This window comes from Haemorhous mexicanus, chromosome 20, assembly GCF_027477595.1.
Source record: "Haemorhous mexicanus isolate bHaeMex1 chromosome 20, bHaeMex1.pri, whole genome shotgun sequence".
NCBI lineage: Eukaryota > Metazoa > Chordata > Aves > Passeriformes > Fringillidae > Haemorhous > Haemorhous mexicanus.
In genome coordinates, this window is record NC_082360.1 from 5,804,741 (window position 1) to 5,823,393 (window position 18,653).

An 18,653-nucleotide genomic window follows, 5' to 3' on the forward strand; every position below is an offset into this window, starting at 1 on the left:
TCCCTGTATGAGCACTGCCTCAAAAGATAAGGGCATATTTGGGATGAGAAGTACTTTGCTCCCAGGACTGGGTGGTCAAGAGCATCCCAATCCCCACCAGTTTCAAGCCCAGTTGAACATTTTGCTGCTGGTAGATGGCAGCTGCAGATTTGTCAGATGTGTGGAGGCTGCTCCTTTGACCATCCCTATGTCCTAAAATGAGATCTTGCCCAGTGCTCATTCACCTCCTGAGGAGGCTGTGGGAGATCTTGGGGACTGGTTGCAGCTCCCCCTTGTCTGGCTGCACAGGGCAGCCATGCACAGCACCGTGTCCCTTCCAGCCTCTGTGGCTCCATGCCAGGTCAATCCAGGGCACACATATTTTGTCTTCTTTGATGTGCATGGATTTGTGTCAGGTCCCCAGGTCAGGAAGGATGAGGATCCCTTTGTTTTGTAAAATATTTCTGTTATCTCTTGCATCTCTTCTGAGTTGTTTCCTGTGAGTGCAGGGACTCAAAGACCTGTCCCATGTCTGTGTCCCAGCTGGTGCTGCACCAGGGGCTCTCTGCATCACACACTGATGCAAACTGGTGCTGTACTCCTTAGCCCTGTACCCTGGCTGTCTCACTCCAACTGAATGGTACAGACCAGCTTTGTGGTGAAATTTCTCATTTGATACTTCCCCATGTGAGTCTGATTCATTAGGCTTTATTTTAGAAGGGCATTTACACGGGTGTGTGCATCCCTGAATCAATGAAACAGCCTTTTCTTGGAAAACCTCCATCTGCCCAGGGCTCTTCCCAGGAGTTCACAAGGCCTCATGTTCATGCACTGCCTTCTCTTCCTATAGAAGTATCTCCACTTCCACTGAGGTGCGCATCCCACATCTCTAACTCCATTACACATCTCTCCAGCCCTGTGCCAGCTGCTCTTAGCCAGGCAATCAAAGCCTTGCCAGCTCAGCGAGGCTTTTCCCTCCCTCAGCGCCTGCTGGCTTTGCCCAGTGTAGGGCTTCGAGCTACCATCAACTTAATTCCTCGACACTCCAGCTGCAAGGGGCACTCCCGCGGCAGGCAAGTGCAGTGCCCTGTGGGTTTGCACGTGCTCAATTAGCTCCTGCTTATGCAGAAATTACTCTTATAATGGCTTGTTGTTGGAGACTGGAGGAGACAACACTAATGGAAGTCATCAGAGCTGTTAATCGCTAGGATTACCGACTTCAAAACCAGTTTTCTATTTGTTAGTGGGGGTAATTCTTTTTATGGACCTTATGGACCTTCTGCTTCTCGAGGATTGGAAGGGTTTCTGAGGTCTTGTAGAAACTTCCATGTTTTAATTGACCCATTTGTGAAGCTCTTCCAGGGATAAAAAATGCCATGGTCCTCTTAGTCATTAAAAAATGGGCTGTGCCTACAAAGCAGACTTTATCCTGGTTCTGGAGACTGAATTATTTGAAAATTAAATGGGATTTCATGCAACTGGAAAGGTTATTTTTTTTATCAGATAAATCAGTTCTCTGTATGCTTTAGGGATGAGCCTATATAGATTCCTTGACACCTGCTAAAATTTTCTTCAGCTCCCTGGCTGGGGAACCATAAGTGTCAGTCCTTTCCTGTTAATTTAGTTCAGAGGCTGGAAATACTTGGGCTATTTTAGATCCCATCATTACAGCTGTTGTTTCAGCTGCCATCCATACCCTCATGTTATCTCTGCCCAGGCAGCATTGAGAAGAGACTCCAGCTAGGTGAAATGGAAAAATGATGTGCGCTTTCAAAACTTGCTTCATCCCTGTATGGATGAATAATTGCTGCTCTATGCAGATAGCCATGCATTTCTTTCTATTCCTTCTTTGATTATTGTGGTTGTTCCCCTTGGGTGGGATCCAGGAAATTCAGCTAGAGCATCTGGAGCACCCTCAGCTTGCACCACAAACACTTTCATCTGTAAGCACTTCTGGTTGTTGGTGTTTTCCCAGGGATCAGTTCATATTTTTCCTTAGTTCTCCTAGTAGAGGTTTGTCCCAATGCTGTTGGCACCTGCGACTCTGCCCTGCTGTCACTCATCTCCTCACAGAGCCCATTCTCACCCTGCTCAGTCCCCAGCAGAAATAGGGGCAGGAGCCGACTGTTTTTTCCCTCATCTCTGCTGGATTACAGCTCTTTGTTATAATTGTTTTTTTGCTGATGTTAGGAAATGAGCGGCTTTTCCCCCATGGATGTCTGTCAGCATTAGAGATAGTGTTACCAGCATCAGAAATCCAGGTTCAGCAGAACTGTGCAGGAGCTCTACAGTGACAGCATTTTTCTTTCCCTCTTTTTATTTCCTCCCTCCCCCTGGCTCCTTCTCAAGTACTAATGGGGAGATAAGTTTCAAACTTGGTTTAGATTAACCAGAAATAGAGGGCTTTAAATCTTAAGTACTTACAAGGTGTGACCAAGTAGAAATGCAGCTTTTGTTCATCTTAAGCTTCTGCAAAACCTGGGCAGAGGGATGAGCTGGTTCATGTTTTTCCTGCATTTTCTGAAATAATACTCATCCAGAAATCTCAAGCAGAGAGAGGTAAGGAGTCCAGGCAAGAATATATGCTGTCCCTCCTGAGAGTGATAAAGAAAACCCAGCTGCAAGACTTGGTGGAGGAGGGAGTCATCTGCAGGCCCTGTTTATGGGTCTTGGCAGCCATGGTTCATGGAAGGTCCCCTTCAGGGTGGGTCAGTGAAATTCTCCATCAAATTTGGGGCTCATTCCCTCATTTGCACCCCACTCTCAAGGCAGAGAGGTGGGGGCTGGAGACTCAGTCCCATATGGGCAATCGAGGCCAGGGAATTCAGTTTTTTTGCCTCAACAAAGATGTGTTGGAGAGGAAGGTCTTGCACCAGGAGGTTCCATGTCCACAGGACTCAGCTCCTTCTCTCTGCAGATGTGGTCTGGGAAGGGACACTTGTTGATTGGAATGGGGACGGCTGAGTGGAAGACAAGGAGGTTAGCAGAAGGTATGGAAGGGGAATCCCTCCTGTGCACATAGCTCTGATTTCTCTGAAATGAAAGCTGATTTCCTCCCTTTCTTGCAGCATTACTTGCTGTGGCATGAAATATTCAGCCTCCATTCAGCCTGTAAGAAGATCCATGCAGTGAAGGGATGTAACTGGACTTGTTAACTTGTCTGAAAAGTCATTTCCTTATAATAAATGCCTATAAATCCTGAACATCCCAGCAGTCCTTCTCCAGCCCACTGAGCAGTGAGCACGCTGTCCTTTTCCATGTCTCCAGCCCCAGGAGGAGCAGAGCAAAACCTGCTGCAATCCTGCTACTTTCTGAATTGTTTTCTTTAACCAAGTTGGCAAAGGACAAGTAGAGAAAGTCTATCAAACCCAATTAAGCATGGCTCAGGTTTGCTCTGCTGGACACAGGACAGTAGTTAAAGCCTGATACCTTTTAAGAAGGCCCAAAGAGAATGACTGTCACTTCTGGAAATATGTGTGGATTGAGTTTCTATTTATAAAGTCACAAGCAGCTCCCAAGCCAACAGGAGCTGTATTTACTGAAGGGAACTGAAGTGGTATTTGGATGGTCATGGCTTGGTGGGTGCAGTGATACAGGGGGTTAATGTGGATGTGATATGGACAGTGCATGGAGAAGGCTTGTGGGTTGAATGAGGACACAGCCATGAGCTATCAGTCATGGGGAGCTGAGCGTGGGAGAGAGCAAAGACAGGGCACCTCATTTTGTTAATTAAGAGCTGCTTCTGTTTGTGAGAATTTCTTGCATTTTGCCCCAGGACTTGCAGTATGGCTTCTGTTCTGGGGTGGACCGGGTGTGTGTCTGCACCCACATTGAGGGTGGAGAGGATCTTAACAGAGCAGTGTCAGGTTGAAAATCCTATCTTTGTGTGACCCATTTGATTTTCTTTCTTATGTATATATATTAGAAATCTGCAAGTGATGAGTCAGTAAAATGTTGCTGGTGTTTCCTGTGAAATAGCTGAGGTCGCTATTTTCTTTCTGTGTTATTTTTCCTAGTTGCCATGGTAATGATTTCAGAAAGGTCTTATTCTTGCAGTTTGAATGGGTTAGAAGTTTTCACGGTCTTCTGGATATGCTCACAGAAGCAGAGTGATATCTCAAAGATATCCCTTGGGATCAGGAGGGATCCGCCTCCTGGCTGGTCGTCCCACCCCTCGCTCTGTGCTGTCATGAGACAGAGTGGGTTTATCTGTTTTATTGTTAGCAAGATAGAGAGGAAAGACCCTGGGGTACTTCTGTTCTTTTGTGTTGGCATCCCAGGAGCAGGGGCTGGACAAGATCAGGCTTGCCTGCATCCTGGAGCTCATTGTCTGGACAGGGGGAGTGTGGGATGGAGGGATATGTGCCAGCCATACCCACGGCACTGGGTGCAGGTCTGATGATGATGGTGAAGACCCTGTGCCCTAAATGGGTCACAGCTGGAGGAAGGCAGGAGTTGGAAGCCTTATAGGCTCTGGGCACTGTTTGCCGAGGCACTTGGTTGTACTTCATACAGCAGCAGGGCTCGTTTTTCAGAAATTGGGGAACACAGGCCCTGGGGCTTGCATGGCCCCAGCTCCTGTCCTCACCTTCTTCCCTACTCAGTGCCCACAGCCTCACTTGCTCAGCAGACACCTTGGAGCCCTCTGCGCAGGGAGAAGAGGCATGTGCCCACATGGAAATGGAGTATGTCCCTTCTGAGACATAAAGAAGAGCTTCTACTCTATTTTAAAAATAGGGGGAAAAGAAGAGAAGGAAACACATTACAGCCTATTTTGGAATGCCAAAAAAGGGCAAGGTGCTGGTCCAGCTTTGAGATACCTCTTGAGGCACTCTGGGGGCATCTTCCCTTGCTTCCTCCCTTCCCCCCTGGCAGTGCCCTGCTTGATGCCAGATAAGCCTGCCTGAATCCTCCAGACAGGGTGCAGAGAACACACCCTCCTGGCTGCCACTCTTGCCCCCTGCCAGGCAGGATCAGCTTTGGGTGGGTGCCCAGGCTCACATCCTCCTGCTTCCCCAGTGATGCTCCGTGTTTTTTGAGCGGCACTGCCCTGTCTGCTCTGATTTCTTGTGCTGCCACAACTTGTCAATGTGCTGTTTGGTACATCAACAAATCGACACTACACAAACAGAAGGCTAACAGAGAATGATTTATCCAGGACAACATATCTGTGTGTCCAGCAAGGCAAGATGTCCTGTAAACAAAATTCAGTATTTACTGAGGGCTCATCGGCAGAGCTGGTGTTTTGAACCACAGTCGAATTACACTTGGATCTTGCTCTTTCTGAGTGTTGCTTGTTTAATCATAGGATGCTTTCCTTTTAATTAGGCACTGCTGCTACTCATGAGAGAATTAGCAGACTCTTCTTTTAGTGGAGAAGCTGAGGCTGTGGCAGCTGTGGTGTAATGGGGGTGGTGGGCAGAGGCTTTGTGCTGCACAGAAACTCCAGGCTCTGCACCTCAGTTTCTGCTTCCTGAAAAATGTCTTTTTTAGGGTGGTCCTGGAAGGTTCCCCCCCCCCCAATATATCATTTAGTCAAAGGAAGGATGTTACTTCCCCCAGCTGCTGTGTTGTGGCCATCAGAGAGAAAATCTGAGTGATTGTGCCAGCTGTTTTCCTCCCAGCCCAGTGAGGATCCATGGAGCTGGTTGTGTGCCAGTAGTCAGTGAGTCTCTCAGGTACATCATGTCTAAAGCTGGTCGATAGTGTTTTGATTGGACAGTTATCATCAGAAAATGGCAGTTTATCACATATGAAGTTGTTTGTGGGAGAGGAACAGTTTCAGTGGACTGGACTCAAAAGCCCCCAATTTTATTGGAATATGTTGTCTGAAGTGTTTAAAATGTCCAGTTGGGGGGTTAGTTCCCTAATGGTTCCCATTGGTTCCCCAATGACAGCTGGGGAACAAAAAGTTCCATGTTCTACGTCAAGCCAACTTTTAATTATGTGGATTTTTTAAAATTTTGGTTGATTTACAGTACAGAGCAAAGGAATAAAGGAATGGGGACTGAAATAGAGGGAAGAACCTCCAAGATTTTGTACATTGTGCCTTAGTTTTGCAAGTCTGAAATTTTGAATTCTTGTTTGGGATGGAATGATAATTTCAATTCCCATGGGAGAGAAGATCGTGTTCCTGCTGTACTATAATGATGTCTCAGGAAAGAGGTCTCAGACATATTTGTGATTTCTCTAGAGTAGAAGCATCTTATAAAAAATCTCATTATTTTATACATCTGTGGCTGAATGAAAATCCCATAGCTGGCATTCTTAGAAGGGTCTGAATCCCCACTGCCTGGCTGAGATTCCCCGGGGCAGGATCATGATCACAGCTCCCCTCTCTTGGTACAAATAAATCCCAGCAGTGTCATGGCAGGGGTCCCCCATGGACCAGCTGCGGCTCTGTGTCCCCTGAAAGGGATGATGAGCTGCTTCAGGGGACTCATGAGCTGCCCTGGGGACCCCTGAGTGGGACTGAGGGTCTTGAGGGGATGCCCTGCTTCACAGATGGCTGTGAAATCCCCCAAGTAATTTACATTGCCCCATCTCAACTGTTTAGGGATGTGTAGTTTTCCCGAGGCAAAATAACTCAGCTGATTTCAGCCAGGTCAGAGTGGGGTGTGCTTCCAGTAGATGCTCAACTTACCCAGCCCAGCAGAGCTCCAGGCTGCTCTGGATCTTCTCTTCTGTTTTCCTGGATGGATGACATGGAAGTTTTCCCTTTCTCATTCAATCCAGTTTGACCAATTAGTTTTTGAATATTAATTCTCACCTCTGGTTCAGGAGTTCCTGCTCTTCATTTTTATGTTATCTGCCCAGTGTCTCAGATATTGAAAACTCTTTCCTACAAGAGAAGTGGAAAAGAGTGTGTGGAGGAGGAGTGGGAGAGCAGGCAGCTTTTTTGGAGTGAAGTAATGGGAGGCAGGCAGATTTTTTGCTCCTGTGTCAGCACAGGCTGATCCATAGCCCTCACAAGCCAGTGCCAGGGCTACTTGAGTATTGGATATCTCCTGAGCTGGATAGTCTGGGAGGGAAATTTCATGGGCCAGAGGGGTCACAGCCCCTCCAGTGTGTGCTGAGGATCCTGGGAGAGTTGCAATGTAAGTTCTGCTCCCCCTCTGCCTCCCCACATCACCCAGCTATGCCCTGCCAGCACCTCTCATCTGGATTTGCACATTCCAACAACATCTCTGACCAGAAAATGCCCATGAAGTCCAAAGTTTCAGTAATCCATGCTATTAACATGTCATCCCTTTCCAGGGCTGTTGGATTTTCCATGTTAGCCCCCACGAGGAAGGGATGTTGTGACTGTGGGAGATGTTGGGCGAGGGGTTTAACTGGGTTTTGCCTCCAGTTGGATTTCATTCTACCACTGCAGAGGGGGAACAGAGGGTGGAAATCAGCCTTCAGGGTCCAGGTTAGTGGTGCTGATGGATGAGAAGGAAAGCTTCCAGGAGCACATCTCCTTTCCAGGTGTATCACTATGGTACTAATGATAGCACGGCCTGCCTTAGCACTGAGGCACTCATGAATGACTTGGCATTTTTTTGTGAGTATTGTAGAATTGTAGCTATTTCAAATTGTCCTGTGGTGCAGCTTGACATATAAATTCTTGGCCTATTTATTACCCTGTGTCTGAGTGTTCCCATAGGTATTACGGCATTAAACCATGGCTGAATTTAATATTGGGAGCTGCAGCATTTGTATTTTAGCTGTAGATCAGTGGCAGGTGATTTGGGCTGTGTGCATGGTGTGTTTGGCAAGCTCTAGCCAAGGGATCTGTTCTTCAGCAAGGATGTTTGAGGTGTAAGTTGTGTTCAACACCCTCTTTTTTTTACTTTTTTATTACATTTTCTTTTAAATGCTGCTGTTTCCTCCTTTGCTATCCTGTGTCATCACAAGCTCCTGCCAATATCCGTGCACAGATATTATCCGTGCAAGTCCTCAGGGATTCACTACTATGTTGAGACAACATCACACCAATTTGGGTCCCCATCTACCTTCTAGCTGGGTTGGAAGAACTTGAGCTGCAAAGGCTGGGCCTGGGTAGTTTAACCCTTGGAAACAGATATTTGAATGCCTCCATGGATTTCTCTCTGGTTTTTGCCAGCATGTATTTATGAAACCCTTGGTCACTGTAGTTTATTGAGGCTCTGAAGCATGGTTGACCAAGTGTTGATCCTGCCCTTGAGGTCTCTACTCTTGTGGTTGCCATCATGTCAGGGTTGGGTCATCTCAAGTCAAATCCTACAGTCCGTGGTGTGGTGTGGCAGTTCCTGGTCTGTCACAGGAAGCTTTTGGCCAGTCATGAACGTCTTTCATATAAGTGGAAGGTGCAGCCAACTGCATGTGTTGCACATTGTCTTCTGCTCGTAGTGTGACTGCTGTAAGCCTGCACATCTGGCCATAACCCACCATGGTTATGGTTTGGGCATCTAAAGCCACATGGGTGGTTACAAGTTATAACCAGCCAGTGCCAAACTACCGCAGGGCAACCTAGCAGCCCCTGTGTGTGAGGTCTTTCGTGAGCTGTGCCAGCCCACTGCCACGCACCACCTCAGCGCTGCTGATGTGACCCCACCACCATCTGCCAGCAGGATGTTAGCTCCTGATTTTAATGAATCCTTTCAGCAGAAACAAGCAGCTGAAACTGTATCTTGGGGTTAAACGGGGAGAAGTGATCTTGTATGTACATTCTGTCTTTGCCACTGACTGATCCCCCACAGACTACACCACCGGGTTTTGTCTTCTGCCATATGTTTTCCAATAATGCCTGCCCACCTGTCGGAGGAAGTGAAGCACTGGGCATCTGCAGGCATTGTTGGGAACCCTCTGTGAAACACGCTAAAAAGACTTAAAAGGTATTAATTTAGGTCTAAGACTACCAGAAGTCTGTTTGTTAAGTTTTTGCGATTTTTTCATACCTCTATTTTCAGATTGCCTGTCTGGAATGCCAGCATTGGGCCCTATCTCAGTCGCAGGTTTGGGGCCACCTGATAATGAGATTTCTTTTGAGTAATTTTTTTTTTTTTTTTTGAGCCATTCAGGTTATATCACCTCAGATCTCTGCTTTTGAAAAATCTTAGCTCAAATCTTTTGATGAGCTACTAAATAAAAAGACAGGCACTAAAGGGATATTTATGTGAGAAAATGGCGTGACTTTCCCTTCTGCATAAGGAGAATCAGTGTGGGGATGTCAAAGCATTGAGCCTCAGTACATGCCACTTCTGCCTAAACCTCCTGAGGTGGTACTAAAGCTCTGATTAACGTGAAGTCCATGTCCAGATTTACCAGCTGAATTTACAATGGACTTCTAAACCTTAAACACTCTGAAAGTATTTTCCTTTCATCTCCTGGGCTTTGAGTGAGCTATTACTGTCTTCTCACCACATCATTAGCATCAGTATTCTCACACTTGCAGTATTGGGGCTTGTTGTGTTTCTGTGTGTGATTTTTGGATATGGACCTGGCTGTTTGTTTTTTAAATTTCCCCCTCTTCTTTCCCCAGCCGGAGGAACTTACCAATGCTCTGGAGATCAGCAATATTGTCTTCACAAGCCTCTTTGCCCTGGAGATGCTGTTGAAAGTCCTTGTTTATGGTCCTTTTGGCTACATAAAGAATCCATACAACATCTTTGATGGGATCATTGTGGTGATTAGGTACAAACCTTGAGCTTTCTTTATGTGTGCTTCTCCTCATTTAGGTGTTTAATTTAACAGAAAGTAATGGACAGTTGGCATAAATACATTCCTGTGACACTTTACACTTCTCTCTGTAATTAATTCACTTAGGCTTGATTACTAATACATATCTTGGGATTATTTTATGGTCATTTTAGAGAGAGGCTCAAGCAGGAAGCTATCAGTCCCAATGTCCTGGGACAGTCTGGGATCCAAATGGCACTATTGAGTATCTCTGTTTTTTTGGCACATGCAAAGGCTATAATTGCTCCTGCAGCTGCAGTCGCTGATTTCCATGCATCTTTTTGACACTCAAGTAGGGCTCTGCTCTTTGCAAGCCTGGACAGGGTCCAGATCACTGTGGGCACTGGCATCACATCTCTGCCCACTTTCCGTCTCTCTTCTCTCTGAATTTCACCTTCCCTTCACCGCGTCTCCTCTCAGCCTTTACGGTTAGGCTTTGTCTGTCATCTTACATTGACATTTTTTATCCTCCTCAGTGTGTGGGAGATTGTGGGCCAGCAGGGCGGGGGGCTCTCGGTCCTGCGCACCTTTCGTCTCATGCGGGTGTTGAAGCTGGTCCGCTTCATGCCAGCCCTGCAACGCCAGCTCGTCGTCCTCATGAAGACCATGGACAATGTGGCCACCTTCTGCATGTTGCTGATGCTCTTCATCTTCATCTTTAGGTGAGTGCTTCCAATTCTCTGTCCTGAGCTTTTTAGGTGGGATCCCATGGTGGGATGGGGAGGTGACAGAGTCCATACCAGAATATGGCAGAGCTGAACAGTCCCAGGAGCAGCATTGCTGGCTGTGGTTTGCTGTCAGTTAGCCAGATGAGATTTCTTTACAAAATGGTTTACAAAGAAGATCTTTCAGGCTGGATGATTCCAAGACAGCAATCCCGTTACTTACCAACTATCAGAAAGCTTGGTGATAAAAATATTGCCAAGAAGAGGATGATGTTCCTAAGGGAATGTCATGGTGGTGCTTGTGCTTTTTCATGGCCTCGTCTTCAGACGAGTAGAAATGTTAGAAACAGGGTTGGCATAGCCCTGTATTTTTAGATTTTGGTCTAGATTTTGAGAAGAGTCTTTCTCTTTCTGCAGCCAGCTGCGGTGTTTGAGCAATGCAGGCACTGGGAAGGCTGAAGAGAGACAGTCTCTTCCAGGACATAATGTCCCTTCTTCCAGTGAGACTCTAAAACTGCCATTTGCAGGCGTGGTGTTCAGTAGAGCTGTAAATAATTTGATTATTCAGGTTACTAGCAGAGAGCAGGGAAAAGCAGATTGTTCTTTTAGTATCTATCCATAATGAAAGGTATTCTGTTCTTCTGTCAAAATTGAAAAAGCTGTTTCAAGTCCCCTGATATGTCTTATTCAGACATTTCACAGAAAACATTTTTGTCTTCCTAATTCAGTTGAAGTATATTTTGCTGAAAATGTGTCATTGCAAAACAGAAAGTCAAAACATTTTGTTTAGAAAATGTTGAAAGACAATGTTTTGACTTATTTCATAAAAAATGAAGCAGAAGAAAAATAAGGAGCAGAAATACTTTTTGGTTGAAACTCCTTGACAGATTTGACCTAAATTTACAACTGATTTGCGTGCTCTCAAGGCATGTTTTTCAGCGAACAAAGGATCCATCTTTTTAAAAAAAGCATAAAAAGGAATTGCTCAGGTGAAATCAGGAGAGAGTCCCCCTGCTGTATGATTACTGATTTGTGTGGTGGTCCTATTGTCGAGCCCCTGCTTCCTGTCATTTGCAGCATCCTGGGCATGCACCTCTTTGGCTGTAAGTTTGCATCAGAGCGGGATGGTGACACTCTGCCCGACAGGAAGAACTTTGACTCCTTGCTTTGGGCCATTGTCACTGTTTTCCAGGTACAAAATGGAAAATACAACAACTGATGGGCATTTTGAGACTGCAAAGACTGGGGTTGTCTTCCAATGCATCCGAGAGAGCTTAGTGAAGCTCCATGCCATGGAAAGAAAATAAGCCAAAATCACAAGTGCAGGTTTATGGGGGCTTTCAGACTGTTTTCCAGACTAAATCAGAACCCTGGTGAGGAGGGGCTGCCAAGTCAGAAGGCTCTTGTGTTTGCAGGATATGGACTGGGTACTGAAAGTAAACGTAGAGGGAAGGAAGGGATGGAAAGGAGGTGAAAGTAAATGTAGAGGGAAGGGATGGAAAGAAGGAGATCAGGACCATTTGTAGTGGTATTTTGACAAATAATGGAATCTGGTTTAAAGCTGATATGTGCAAGTTTTTGTTCTAGCAGCTCTGGGCCCTTAACCCTGGGATCTGTGGAGGACTTTAAGTCATTCTGGCTGACCAAAGGAAAGGTCTGACCAGTGTGATGCTACCCTTCCTTATGGCTGTTCCTGGATATGGGGGACAGGACAGTTTTCACAAGGTTCTTACTGGTGGTTGGGAATCTCTGGTTCTGTCTCTTCTCTGGCTCAGAAGGGATTTATCCCCTTGTGGTTACAGCTACAGTGGAAACCCTAAAAGCAGGGTGCTTGTCTGGCCTATCCAGAACATGGATACCCAGCATGCTATCCTCCAGTATCTCCGTAGTCCTGATACTCTTCCTCTGCAGATTTTGACGCAGGAAGACTGGAACAAGGTCCTTTATAATGGCATGGCCTCCACCTCATCCTGGGCTGCTCTCTACTTCATCGCTCTTATGACATTTGGGAACTACGTTCTCTTTAATCTGCTGGTGGCCATCCTGGTAGAGGGTTTCCAGACAGAGGTAATGTCCTCATGCTAGTGCCTTTGCTTTCTTTTCCAGTTTTAGGACCTCCAGATCCTGGAATCTGATTTCTGAGGTGGACAGCAATACCTTGACAGAAGTGGTATGGGGAAAAAAGTGGGATAAAATATTAGGTCTTCTTTTTTTTTTACTTTTTTTGTTTCCGTAGCTGTGGTGCAATTTAATACAGCAAACCATCTAAATGAAGGGCTTAAATTAAAAGCATTGTTAGCATTAATGCAGGAGTGGGAATTGAGGTGTGAGTCAGGCACTGCAGATGGGATCACTGCTATGACAGTCTCTTTGAAACAGTTTTCACCGTGTTTGTCATCCAGATTAAAAGCCCCTCCTGAAAACTTACACAGGCTGGTAAGAGATTAGTGACATGATTATCTTTTTTCATGGTATGCATTCATGGAGCTCTTCCAGTTTCCAGCCCTGCAATGCCCTGCATATTTTAAAGTACATGATTTCTGGTCTCTGCCATCTGCTTCATTGCAATGGGAGCTTCCATGAGACATCCTGCATTGCTGGAGGCTTTGAGGGGGCATGTAGGCTTGAGCTCAACCTTTTTTTCCATCCTACTGCCAATCCAACTGTCCAGCTCGGTGTAGATGTTCATGTCACGTAGTACCTCTCAGAGTGGGGGACCTGTGATGCTCACCTGCTCCTTGCAGTTTTCTAACTGTTCAAGAACACCCATAAAGAGAGGGGACCCTTATACCCTGTCCAGGGCATTGGTTGGACAGGTAAATACAATCTATAACTCCTCACTAGGGTCTGCTTATATGAGCTGGACTTCTAGACACTATCTCTGATTTTTTAAAGCATTCTGGGGTAAATAAATATTATTTGAGTTTTGTTGTGTGTGTGTTATAATATCCTGCACCCCTACGAACAGAACAGTTTTATTATCATTACTATTTTTGAAGTTAAATTAATGGAGTTAAATTAATGGCGTCATACCAGGGCATAGCAAGAATAATTTTTTTTTTCTATCATTTCTCTCTCTCTATGATGGTACTTTACTTTTTCAATTGTTATTGTTGTAGCTGTTTCTGTCTGTAAATGTCCCCCACCATTCAGTCAAAGGGACAATCACTGCTGGGCTCTCTCAAAGAGCAAAATGTTCCTTTGCTCAGTCTCTCAAATACAAAAAATGTTCCCTTGTCCGAGTGAGAAGAGGTACAAAGCTCCTTGTCTGTTCCTAGTGACAGCTTTGAAACCCAAACTTTGTTCAATCTGGCAAATTGATCTTTGAAGGTCAGCGGCACAGGAGATCACCTGGATCTGCACCCACTATGACGAGAGAAAAGGATACAGCCTTTAAATGCAGCAGCCCATTTGCCAGCTCCTGGCTCTTAAGGGAGGCTGACTTCTCTGCTCCTTGGCTGAGTCTGATTTACCATGCAGGAGCATGCTCCTGCTCCACCACTGCAGCATGCTTCTTCCTGGGCAGCAAATTATCCCTTGCCTTGTGGCCAGCTGTGCCATGATGCAACTCCCTGTAAAGTCATGTCCTGGCTTAATGTGTTGTGGTTTTATTCCAGTAATGATGTCCTTGAGGGTATGGTTCCCCTGGAGTCAGGGAAGTGCCTGCAGCACTCCTCAAATTTGCTCTTGGCTGTTTTCTGCAGCAGGGCTGCCCCATCAACTGCCCCCATATCTCCTCTGCCAGAGCAGTGCTGGGCTGGTCCAAGCCAGCTCCAGGATATCTGTGTAAGCTGAAATGTGCTTTAAGTGCTGTGTAAATCAGGGAGGAACCTTGGATTTGGGACAGCACCGGGACAGCCTGAAGCCAGTGATGCTCATGCCAGTATTGAGGCGAGCACAGGGACCAGGAACCAGTGCAGCCCCCAAAGACCAAACCTGGGTTGTCAGTCCTGCACAGCCCTGACAATTTTAACAAATACACACCATATTTCTATAATTTGTGACTCTAATTACATTGCTATTTTATATCTCAGGCTTTGATGATAGCTTTTTCATAATAATCTTCCTTCCAAAACCTTGTTATTCTGGGTTCTCTACATTCATCCAGTAAGGTGCAATGGCACGAAGAGAGCCCTTGGCCCAACCCAGGTTTCCTGCAGCAGACTGGGAGCAAATATCTCTGGAGGTCAGGCCCCAGGTCTGGCCTTGCTGGTTTATGTTTATTCAGCTTTGCTGGTGTGTGGCTTTGTGAACAGATCACATTCTGGTTTTTGCAAGCCAGCACAGAGAGGATCCTCTCCTAAGCAGAATTTATAGAGAGATCATCTCTCACTGTAAACAAACCCCAGCGTCTACTGCCCGTGTCTGCACTTGACTCTTCTGAGTTGAGTTTGTTGGGTTTTTTTTTCCATTCTCCTTCAGATTTCTGGGCTGAAACACAATCCTGGGGCTGCTGCCTTTATCTCCCTGGTCCTTGAGTACCTTTCCTCAACCCACAAGCACGTCGTTAATTTTAGTGCATGGCTTTGCAGCCCCAGTTGCCAGGCAGCAGATGACTATAAGCAGCTGAAAAACTAAAAGAGCCTCTTCCAAACTTTAAATACAGAGCAATATATTTTGCAGGATTGAGGTGGAGGGTTTTTTTCCCCCATTTTTTCCTTTAATTTGGAATTAATTCCTTTAATTTGAAATGTTTCCTTTAACCAGCTTCTCTCATGCAAAAGGCACAGGCAGGACTTTTTGCCATGTGGTTAATTTTTTCTGCACATACCCTGATTGAATTGGACCCTGGTGTTGGTGTGGGGAAAGTGAGCAGGGGACTCCGTTTGATTGAGCTGCTAACTGGAAATTGCTGCGTGACCACTCCGGTGCCTGCCTTGGAGATTTCTCTCTGAAGCAAGGAATGACTCCTCTTAGTCAGGCATAAAGCTCTTCTCCCGAGGGAACTCCTAATAGTGTTATCTCCAAGGTGTATTCTTCCATTGGTAATCCTCCCAGTTTGTGTCCTGTTGTCCCCATCTGTCCCCGCTTGTGGGTTTGATCCTTTCTGTCCTTTGTGCCCTGCTCCCTTCCTGGCACCACAGGTCCCCCAGCCTCTCCATCCTTTTCTCTGCAGGATACTACTTTCTCTCTAGAGGTAGCATCCTTGGGAAAATACAGATGTTCAACTTCTTCTGGGCTTTCAGCAAAGGGAACAGTCCCTCCTCGTGCAGGGGAGATTTTGGATGGTGTTTTTCTTGCACCCCTTGCCTATTGCATTCTTATCAGCTTCTGTGGGATTTTCCTTGTGAAAGGAAAATTTACATCTTTTCCCTTTCAATGGCTTTTCCATGTCTCTGTTACAAGCAAAGACTTAAAGTGTCCATCACATAGCAGGCAAGTCCTTAAACTCTTCATCCCTTCATGCCTAGGCTGGGATGAGTTTTGTAACTATTTAGCAACCAGAGGAAAGATCCTTTGCCCTGTAGGCAAGAAATTCAGCTGGTGGGATGAATTGTGCCCAACTGCTTCAGCAGGGAACCTCTTGTTGCCCCATGGGACAGGACCAGGCACTGCCAAACTGCTGCAATGTGCTGAAGAATACTGGGAGAGCCACCCCTGAGCAAGGGGAAACACAACAAGGTGAAAAATTATGTCTGATTTCCAAATGGGCAGGGAAAGGCTGGCTTCTGGTGCTGTGAAATGTTGGGGTCATGGGTGTGGCAAAATTTCCCAGGATGGGGTTGTGGCCCCCTGGCTGCAGACCCCTGATTTAAACTGCTGATTCAAATGGGTGTTTCCACTAACAGGATTGAACGTGGATCTGAACTCACAGCAGGCTGTGTCTCTCCTGAAATTAGGTATTTCACCTGCAAGAGCACTGATATTATATTAATCAAACATTCATTAAAAGCCTCCATTGCTGCTTAATGAAGGTATAATAAATAAAGATGCTGTTATACAGCTGCAAAAAAAATAATGTTTTCAATAATTAGCTGGTGTTTCATTAGCACAATTATCACTTAGGAGCTGAAGCAAGCTCTGTTCTAAATACTTAATTTAAAGGGTGTAAGGCTGGTCCCTTCAAAGGGCTTCTTTCTACCTGAGATCCCACTCTCTCCCTGGGCTGAGAGAAATGGATCCAGTGCCTGGCTCTCCATTGTAGCCACACACTGCCCTCCTCCCCCTTCCCCTCTGCTTCCCTGCCTCTTCTCCTGTGTTTTTTGATTCCCCACTCAGTCCTGCTGTTGAAACTGAAAATTGAACCCCACCTTCCCCTTCCTCCCTCTTCCTTCCCCCCATTTCTCCTTCAGGAGATCTCCAAGCGAGAAGAAGCGAGTGGGCAGTTAAGCTGTATTCAGCTGCCTGTCGACTCGTCGGGGGTACGTACAGCACATTCCACCGCCACTGTGCTCATCTCTCTCGTGGTGCCTGGTCACACACTGTGCTGATGTTCTCATCATAGTAGCTGTCATTCTTTTGGGGTCTATTTGAGTGTTTCGGAAGTGGTTTTTTGGTTTTTTGTTCCTTTTTGTCACCCTCATTGTTGAGCCAGCCCTGATTTTAAGTCCCTTCCTTCTCTGAGGGACCCAGGTAAATTAAGGTGGGTTCTTTGAAGTGGCTGATGTGGCTCTAGCCAACAGCTCTCACTGACCCCTTTCTGGTTGCCTGCCCTGGGGAAGGCTCTCCAGGAGACTGTCACAGCCTCTCCATGGCACAGTCACATCCCAGGGACCTCCATGGGGATGTGGATGGTGATGCTGATTGCAGGGCATGCATGCCAAGGCTCCCTCATGCAGGTGGGGAAGGATGCCTAGGAATGAAGGGACCTGGAATCAAACCTGTTTTGATAGGTGGGGGTGTGTGGGTGTGGGTGTGTGTGTGGGGGGTGTGTGTGTTGATGTGTGTGTGGGAGTCCTGTGCTCTGCAGGACAGGGTAAGACAGCAGCAGTTGCACTGTGGAAATGCTGAGATTGCCGGCGCAAAGCCACATTACAGGATGTGAAATGGTTCTGTTTGGGTCCAAGGAAGCTGTGGATCTCTGAAGCACAGCACACCACAAACCTCACCCTTCTGCCAAACTCATCTCTCTTTTTGCCACTCACTTCCCTTTCTGTCTTTTCCAAGAAGCCTGGCTTTCTCCTCAGCCCAAAAGCCCTTTCCCCTTGTATCCCACTGTGTCAGTCCCTTTTGGTACAGGCTGGTTTAGTTGTTGTACTGCCTGGTCCAGCTTAACATACCCTCATTTCCCAAAAGGATTTTAACTCCTTGTTCTCTCATAACCCCTTTTCTATCCAGAAAGGCAAACTGGGAGTGCAAGAACAGGTAACGGGCAGCAGCACCAGCTGCGAGATGTTTGCCTGCACTGTCCCGAGTCTGGCACGTGGTGTTTGGGAGGGGATGCTCACTAACCCTCCAGACGTGGGGTTTGGTGCTGGGGAAGGGGGTGGGAAATCCCTACATAGCTCTGCTTTTCCCTCTTGACACACATCTCATTGCGCCCCCTTAAAACTTTCCTTAGGGTTGTTGAAGATCACTCCAGGAATAAAAATCATGTAAAATTCTTCGCAGTATTTATTTCTTTTTAATAACCCATCAGGGAGAATGAGTAATTCCTGGCAGGCCTGCTGACAGGCTGAGCTGGGAGCCTCTGTGGGGAGCATACCTGGAGCCAGCTGGAGCCCCTGCTCACACAGACTGGATCTGACTCCAGCAAAGCTCAAGCCAGGCTGACTTTACTGCTCCCCCTTGCAAGGTGCATTCCTGACCTTCCCAGACTGCATCCTGCAGGAGGAGCTTCCCTGAAAACACAGAAGTCCTGAATCCTCAGGGGATTTTTGAGCCAACACTTCATATCACACTCTCTTTTGCCTTAAAATATCTTTGAGTTTCCAGCCTGCCTGGAAAAAATATCTTTAATAGTTTAGTGACCCCACACTAAATAAGGGGGAGTATTGAGGCTCATCCCTCTGGGGTTTGGCTTAATAATCAGGTATGGGGCACTGACCTCTGTTGGATTCATCTCTTCCTTCTATCCCAGGCTGGGGTCCTTCTGAGATTTTACAGTCAATGGTTACCCTAGCACCAAACCTCAGCAGTGCAGCCAGGGCTCCTGTGGATGCAGCTTAGCCTTGGTGGGGTTTTCTGGGGCTCCTGGGATCTCACTGCTGAAGTGAGGATCTGCTTGGCTTCTCCCATCCTAGCATCTTCCCCCATCTTCCCACCTCTTCTCCATTGTATCAGGGCTTGGTGCCCTTTGCCAGAGCAGTGGTTTCAGCCATGAATCCTCCTCTTTTTGGATGGGTATCAGTCATTCTGGCGAGCACC

At 46.5% G+C, this 18,653-nt stretch overlaps 1 protein-coding gene across 3 annotated transcripts in view; it reads left to right on the forward strand.

Moving 5' to 3' along the window:
- The window catches only part of CACNA1G (calcium voltage-gated channel subunit alpha1 G), a 148,625-nt gene that overhangs the window by 71,784 nt on the left and 58,188 nt on the right, over positions 1-18,653 (forward strand). For all 3 annotated transcript variants that reach the window (XM_059864663.1, XM_059864660.1, XM_059864661.1), the window contains exons 11-14: positions 9,485-9,636; positions 10,158-10,343; positions 11,424-11,538; positions 12,258-12,413. In XM_059864663.1, coding sequence (XP_059720646.1) covers positions 9,485-9,636; positions 10,158-10,343; positions 11,424-11,538; positions 12,258-12,413 — 609 coding nt within the window. The remainder of the gene's footprint in view (positions 1-9,484; positions 9,637-10,157; positions 10,344-11,423; positions 11,539-12,257; positions 12,414-18,653) is intronic.